Source organism: Zingiber officinale, chromosome 2A (assembly GCF_018446385.1).
Source record: "Zingiber officinale cultivar Zhangliang chromosome 2A, Zo_v1.1, whole genome shotgun sequence".
NCBI classification, from domain to species: domain Eukaryota; kingdom Viridiplantae; phylum Streptophyta; class Magnoliopsida; order Zingiberales; family Zingiberaceae; genus Zingiber; species Zingiber officinale.
Genome location: NC_055988.1, coordinates 24,542,689 through 24,550,662, shown reverse-complemented (window position 1 = coordinate 24,550,662; position 7,974 = coordinate 24,542,689). Strand labels below are relative to the sequence as shown.

The 7,974-nt window shown below is 36.2% G+C and overlaps 1 protein-coding gene across 1 annotated transcript; it reads right to left on the bottom strand.

Annotated features, from left to right (window-relative positions):
* Nucleotides 1-1,480: 1,480 nt before the first annotated feature.
* Nucleotides 1,481-3,989, bottom strand: LOC122040953 (protein GAMETE CELL DEFECTIVE 1, mitochondrial-like). The gene is made up of 3 exons (XM_042600444.1): nt 3,423-3,989; nt 2,148-2,337; nt 1,481-2,033 (listed from the first exon to the last, which is right to left on the bottom strand). The coding sequence occupies exons 1-3, from the start codon at nt 3,944-3,946 to the stop codon at nt 1,827-1,829; spliced, it is 921 nt and encodes a 306-aa protein (XP_042456378.1). The 5' UTR covers nt 3,947-3,989; the 3' UTR covers nt 1,481-1,826.
* Between the last annotated feature and the right edge of the window lie 3,985 nt (nt 3,990-7,974).

Sequence of the window (7,974 nt, the reverse complement as noted above, 5' to 3'; positions counted from 1 at the left end):
ATTTTATTTGTGAAAATTTCTATTTTAATATTAAAATAAATAATTTAAATTAAATTATTTATATAATAAAAAATGTGGAGCCGCCACATCAGTGGCCCCCTAGAGTCGGTCCCACGGATATGGAGGGAGGTAAATGTAGGTACACAGGTGGAAAGTGCATGGCGGAGACGTTAATCTCAGACAGTGACACCCCGGGGATCGACCCCTGGACCTTTCAGTCACATAACCATGCACTCCCCATCTGTGCTACGCCCTGGGGACTAAATTATTTATATAATAATTTTATTCAAAGTTGTTATCTTTATGCCAGTTTCGATAAAATTGGTAGATTAATATTAAATTAAATTTGATTAAGTTAAAATATTTTTAATTAAAGTAAAATAATTTTAACTAAGTAAAATATATATAATGTGGTGACTATTACGACGTTGAATTTTAAAAATCAACATAGTGTTAATTTTTAAATATTTTTTAAAATGAACACTACAGTAGTATTGATTTTAAAATTTATAAAATTGATTTTTAAAATATAACACCAGTTGATTTTGAAAAATTAACTCTATAATAGTATTAATTTTTGAATACAAAATCATAGCAATTGACTAGAGTAATAAAATAAAAAATAAAAGTTCCTTTTAAGCAATTTGACAGGCAGGTGTCTTCTAAAAAAATTTCACAATTCCAAATACAACGTCAATTGCTTAAAGTAATTTATTTTATATTATAGCAATTTTAGCAATGTTACTATAAAACATTAAAATAAAAGTATTGTTTTAATATATATATTTTAATTTGTATGTTTTTTAATGACAAAATTAAATAGTGCCTTTTGTATAAAAATGATGATTTTGCACTGAGAAATGGAAATGTAGCAAAATGCCTTCTCAATTTCAGTTTTAACAAATTAATAAATATTTTTCTTAAATTAATAAATGATCTAAAAATATTAAACTGATAAACCATTCAGGTGCTTTTCAATTTACTTTGATGACTTATAAAAATTTCTGTTAAGCTAAATGATCATATCTAAAATTAATTATTGTAAGTTAAATAACTATTGTCAATTAAAAAATGATGATTTTAATATATGTAAATAAATTATGTAGGTTTTAGAAAATACATTATTAAGAATTTGCTTGTCTTTAAAAAATAATAATTATAAGGAGAAGGACTATTATTTCGAGAGAACCATCCTCATTAGGTTTTAAATTTTGAGAATATTAAAACAAAAGACAATTTTGCATTGGCCTCTCGAGCATAATCAATACAGCTTCAAATAGGAGACACAATCACGCAATTGCTTCTTCAAAAGGATCAACCATTAACCTCATTAATAGAATTATAAGAGAGTTCAACATCTTTTTTTATTTCTTACTATATTCTGTTAAATGAAAATGAAAATCAAAACCAAGTTCATAAAGCTAACCGTGCAGTGATATCTTACCTGTAGTGGTGCCAAAGGGATAAAAGGATAGGAGTATAAACGAGTCAAACCGCTCATGAACCATATTTTAAACTGAACTCGAGTGATCGAGCCAAACTCGAACTATTCAACTTTATTACAAACTGAGCTCGAGCTTAAGAACTAAAGCTCGAATCGAACTCGAGCCGAGCTCGAACTTAGAGATAACAAATCAAGCCCGAGCTCAAATCTCTAACTATTCGACTCAGCTTGGCTCATTTACAATCCTATCAAAGGTCAATCACAATGAATACTAATAGTCAGGAAGCAGGATAATGGTATAATGATAATTGTGGATAAATTCCATGCCCAATAAAAAAAGTCAAAGGATTTAGATAATTGGGTTCCAATTCGAGGTGATGAATTATCTCCTTTTGTAGGAGTTCAAATTAGGCCCGATGGCTGGTCTTTCTTCCTTATAAGGCAGTGTAGATGGGTCAGCTAAACTGGGCAGCCTTTGGACGCCCCCTTTCCCTCTCTTTGCATTGGGGCCAATTAACTCTATCATGTACTTCCAGCCATCTACAGGCCGCCTCCTGCTAAATATATGAGTTTTGATGAAGCTAGCGAGCTGCATTCCAATACATAGGAAGCATTTAATGTTAGCGTACTCATGGAATTTCACCTATCGTATCTATGTAAAAACAAATTATACTCAGGATACACTAGATAGTGATTGCCACACCTGAAATTTGCTGAAAGCTATCCTGCGCTCGAATTCTTGGAGGAGAACATCCTCTTCTCTTTGAGATATTTCCCATATATTTCCATCTCGGCTCTTGGATGTTGTTTCCCAACCATCAGGCTTGGTTTTGAACTCTGTAGTACTAGGAATCTTAGAATCATCCTGTCCAATATTCCCGGAATCAAAGATCCTGCACGAGGTAACAGAATTTCAGTTGCAACCTAAGAACCTTCCAAGATAACATGAAGGAGCATTGTGCGAAATGAAACATTCTAAAGAAATAACAAGCTAGTCATATTTTCAGCAATACTTCAATGGTTAAAAACAGATTAAACAGCATCCTAAGAAAAAAATATACTCAGCTGACCACATTGATATGTTGAATTCCAACAATCTGGCTTCTTCTTTGCCAACATTGTTTAGAGGTTTTTTGACTATCAATTCGAGGATAATTGAAGTTTTCAAATACCATCCATGGCATAGATGGATTACACATCTTGTCATCTTCCTGCCTAGGAGATGGGAATGAAAGTATCACATGTTCTTTCTCAGCTATGCCTCAATGCAAGAGCTAGCAGTATGATTCACATGCCCTTCTAATAGCTATGGAATGCCTTCTCTCTACAACTACAAAATCATCGACTTTGGGAGAGAATATAGATTTTCCTGGAAAGCCTCTGCTAAATAATGACAGAAACTGGAGGAGTGGTATGTTTCAAATTCATAGTATATTAAATTACAGGTAACTAAAGTTTTTCAAAATTTAACACTGCCAAGTAGTTTTTGTGCTTATCTAGCTTCCTTTGAAATAATAGTGGCTATCCTTCATACCACTTTATTATTGTCTTTGATAGAACTTAGAAGGAATAATTGTTATGATGGTGTGAATTTCATCCTCACCCAGCTAAACTTGTTCATTTCCTTCGATGAAGGGGTTTACATTTCTTAGCATATCTTTCTTTTGCAGTAAGGGCAAGAGAGCTTCTAGACAAAAAAAGATGCAGACAGTTACCCATACACAATTAGCATGTGTAATCCTTAAACTATTAAATTCACAACTTTCCTGTAACAGATCCATATAAGAACAATTCCAAAAGTCTCTGAATCATATAGAAAAACAGTAAACTTAATTCTGAAGAAGTAGATCTGAAAGATTCCGTCAAGGGAATTCCGAACTATTGGTGACCAATTGTCTTGTAGGAAAACATGATTTCAAGAAGTTAATGTTCAAATTCAATCTCCATAAACTAGACAGCATTTACCGAATTAACTTACTCGGAGCAGGAATCGAGAAGGCGATCAAGGTCGTCACTGGCATTGGAACCACCCAACTTGGCCTCCTCCAGCTTCTCTATCTCCTTCATCCACAGACCAGCATGTATTCTCTGCTTTCGAATCCTATAATCATATGCAGTCTTCTTCTCGACGACACCTTCCGCTGGCTCCACCAACTGCGACCCTTTCTGGGAACCCCTAGAACCGCGGCGCTCATTCCACCGCTCGTTCATCTCCGCAACGAAGGCCTGGGTGTCAGCGTCAGCCTCGATAGGTAGACCAACGTCGTTGGCAGAGGAGTTGGCGGGCTCCCATGGGGCTCGTTCGCCAACTGGGGAGAGATCGTCGGGGAGCCAGGCGGTCTCCCAGGCGTCGTTCCACTGGTCGTCTCCGCTGGCAGAGTTGAGGGAGGAGAGTCGAGATCGGGTGGAGAGAAGTTGTGGCGCTGTGAGAGATGGAGTAGAGAAGGGAAGAGGTCTTCGGAAAGCGGAGGAGAAGAGGCGAGTCCGACAGAAAGAAAGCATCTTGGTGATTCGACGAAATGTTTGAGAGAATATGTTTAAGCGAGGGCCATTTATTTGGGGTTAGGGTTTGCAAATACTCACTTAAATACTGATAAATCAACTTGAAGTAATTTCAATATTAATAGTTATTGAAATTAGATTTTTATAAACTCTATATAAATTTAGTGATATTTAAAATAAATTTTTAAAGAGTTATAAAAAGTCATATGTATTCAAATTTGACTTTTAAAGATTCCATAAAAATTTAAAGATATTCAAAATTATAATAGATTTTCAAGGATTCTTATAAAAGTCTTTAGTATAAATTTTAATGCATTAGGTATCACCATAAAAAGTTAAAAATTGTCTTCCATTCAACCTAGAGATTTTGACCGATTTTAATCGCACTAAACTCTCTCAAGACGTCTCTAGGGTTCTCTTACGATCAAAAAAAAAAAAAAAAAAAAAAATCTCCTCTTACGACCAAAAAATTCTCTTCTTCAAAGATATGATTGGTACTATTTCGATTATTCGTCTACAATTTTTCTCTTATTTCATAACGATGGGTACTGTTTCAATTGTTTGTCTATATATCTACAATTTTCCCTTCTCGATTGGTATTGTAAACCCATATATCTGCATTAATCATCTTTAACGATTGGTACTATTTCGATTGTTTGCCTACCGTCTCTACCACCATCTCTAACGATTGGTCAACATAAGTAGATATTGAATTACTATTATATGAATAGTGGAGCAGAATTTTTTGTTTGATTTCATTTTTTAGTGGGTGTTCGGTTTCATTTTTTATTTTATGGAGCACAACTTGGTCAGTCAAGGAACTTAGTTTAGTCACTTCCTTAAGGCCTTTAATCTCCTTTTGGAGTGACTTGATCCGGATATTAAACTTAGCTAATTTTCTTGACAAATAAGAAATCAAATTTTCTAATCTAACTATTGACGGACTTACAGTGGAGTTAGAATCGTCTGAACTGGATATGGATCCATGACTTTGCTCGGACTTGGCATTCGATTTGTTCTCGGACTTGGCTTTGGATTTGGTCTTGGCAACATGGACTTGTACCTGTAGTGCCAGTAACCTCGATTGAGTTTGTTCTTTTTCTTCTAACTCTTCCTATGACTTGGACCATGTTGCTTTTAGGGGATTCCTTTTTCTTTGCTTCTTTAGAAAATTTTAAACTTGGCTGACTAGTTTAGAGGTGATCTCCTTGTCATCTTCTATGTACACTTTGAATTTAGGTTCGGGTCAGAATTTGGGTTTCGATTTCTGAGTCTTGAATTTTCCTGCAAGTAAAGTAATATCTTTCTCAGTCTTGCATGCATTAGTCTGTTCGTGTAACTCAAAATCGAAAAATAATTTGTCTAATCTAATAATTGAAAGATTCTTAGAAACCTTATAGGCATCCACCATAGATGCCCATACAATACTCCTAGGAAAGGCTTGTAGTGTATACCTTATAATATCATGGTTCTCCACTTTATATCCAATCGAGTGGAGTCCATTGAGCAGATATTGGATCTGGCCATGTAGTTGACTTGTTGATTCTCTATTCTACATTTTGACATTATATAATTTATTTAAAAACAAATCTTTCTTGCATACCTTAGTGTCGGAGGTTCTTTTATGAAGTTTGATCAACTTTGGCAAGAGGTCCTTTGCACTTGAGAATGGACCAACTCAGTTTAGCTTCTCTTTGGTCAAGCGTACTGTATGGTCTGAGTGGTTTTTACGTTCGCCTCGATCTTCCTTTTTATTGGTTCATCCCATTTATTGTAGGTGAGTGGTTTTCCATTTTCAGTGGAGAGTGTGAATCCAGTTTGGATTATGATCGACATCTCCACTTGCGTCTTGAGGTGGTACTCCTTCTAACCTTTTTAGTATCCAAAATCCTTGCTGGAGAAGAGGGGCGAACGTGCAGTACTGATACAAATCGAAAAAGGCGTAAGAATATTTTTAACAATGAAAAACACAAAAAAAAAATTTGCTCGAATGGTGGTTTCACCAATTCAGAATGACTCCGCTCTGATACAAATTGTTGGATCGAAAGCGCTAGAGGGAATGAATAGTCCTCATGGTTTTTTCGCTTTTTTATAAATCAATCGAGAGTAAGTGCAGCAGAAAGTAAAGTAAAGAAAGGTGAAATTGCTAACACCTTTTTTTACTTGGTTCGGAGCTTGTGATGACTCCTACTCTAAGGCCTGCGATCAACGATCGCTTTCATTGGCCAATTCACTAATGATTTTGAATAAGTACAAGTACAAATTTAAATGCTATAATCAAAATTTTACTGATAACTAAAGAATTGAAGTTGCAAGCTTTTGGTTATTGGAGCAGCGTTTTGGCATTGTAGAATTATTTTCTGAGCAGCACATAAGAGAGAAACTTCTTGAAATTGATCTACTCAAGGTGCTAGTCGAACCTCTTTTTATAGCCCCATTTGGGCGCCTGGACTCCTCCTCGGGCTCCCCCACAAGGCTGACGTGGCGTGCTCTCGTTGAAACATCACCAAGCAAACTCTATCCATTTCTGGGCTCTCGGATAGGTCTGGGCACCTAGACCGATGACATGGGTCAGCCAGTCGAAGCATGCCACTACAGCCTGCGGATGAAGTTTTCTCAATCCGGGCGCTTGGACCGGTCCATGTGCCCAAACTGTCTGAGTGCCCTTAATGACGAAGGCTAGCCACCCATAACACTTCCCTCTCAGCCACTGACTCGGGCACCTAGAGCAACTCCGGGCGCTCGGAGGTCCGAGTGCCTAGACCTAGTCCAGGCACCTAGATACCCTGTTTTCCAGCTTGTATGTCATTTCAATCACTTGTACTATAGAGTTAGAAACAAACAATAATATGTAAAGTAATGTAATATTTGACAGCCTTCGAACTGTCTGGTCCTATGTTTGAGTTTTGCTAAAATTCTAAGTCGAACAGACGTCTACTATTTCTTCTACGGGGAATGACATCCTCGCCTACTCCTCTTAGGAGAGTTTACTTTTTGCCAAACGGATATTCCACACCGTTTGGACTTTTTCTTAGCATTCGAGAATTCAGGACTTTCCGCTGGACGTCCGAATCCTTACTCGTCCAGTTTTCTATCTAGTGTCCGTGACCTCTAGGACTTCTACCTAGTGTCCTCGACCCTAGGATTTCTACTCACCATCCTTGATCTGCCAAGACTTCGTCCAGTCCCACAGACCAGGACTTTATTGCCTAGCCACAACTAGAACTTTCCACATGCCTAGTGTCCACTAGGATTTTCACCTTGCCTAAGATCATTTAGGACTTTTCTGTACACTCAGTCAAACTTATTAGAACAACAATAAGACTTAACTTAGAATCTTTTGCCAATATCAAAACTCAAGTTCGATCATCTGATGCTCCTTGCACCAACACTCCTGACCTGTTTGGACTTTTGCTTAGCATCCGATATTGACTTTTGGGACTTCCCGCTGACGTCCGATTTTTTACTCGCCTAGACTTCTGCTTGGTATCCGCGACCCCTAGAACTTCTACCCGATGTCCTCTATCTGCCAAGACTATTATCCAATCCACCTTATCATAACTTCTTTGTCCAATCCACTTAATCAGGACTTCTTTGCCTAGCCTCAATTAGGACTTTCTTTAACACTTAGTTAAGTTTGCTAGATCATAAAACCCTTAACTTTAAACCTTTGTCAATATTAAAATACAGGTTTGATTAGCTAGTGCTTCCCGTACCAACAATCAGTTGCTAGAGGTGTGTTAACTTTTAACTTCTCTTTTTTATGTTTATAACTCATGAAACATGAAAAATAGATCCATTAATTTTCATATTAGATGCATATCTAATTATATTAGATCTTTTCAAGAATATTGTAGATAATGATATATTTTATATATCACCATTAGTAGTATCCAAACTAGTATTAATATATCTCTTTTTTTTTAAACTTATAGAACTATTGTTTTATTAATATTTTAAAACTTGTTGCTAATATTTTTTTTATTATAGTGTTCATATTGTTTAGTTTAAATTCAATTTGTTGGTCA

Bases quoted from the DNA above. Each gene is read 5' to 3' on its own strand.
- LOC122040953 (XM_042600444.1), bottom strand. From the start codon at position 3,946: ATGCTTTCTTTCTGTCGGACTCGCCTCTTCTCCTCCGCTTTCCGAAGA. The intron at 2,338-3,422 runs GTAAGTTAATTC...TACCTCGTGCAG, and splicing joins CTTCTCGATTCCTGCTCCGA to GATCTTTGATTCCGGGAATA. The intron at 2,034-2,147 runs GTGTGGCAATCA...ATTGGAATGCAG, and splicing joins TAGCTTTCAGCAAATTTCAG to CTCGCTAGCTTCATCAAAAC.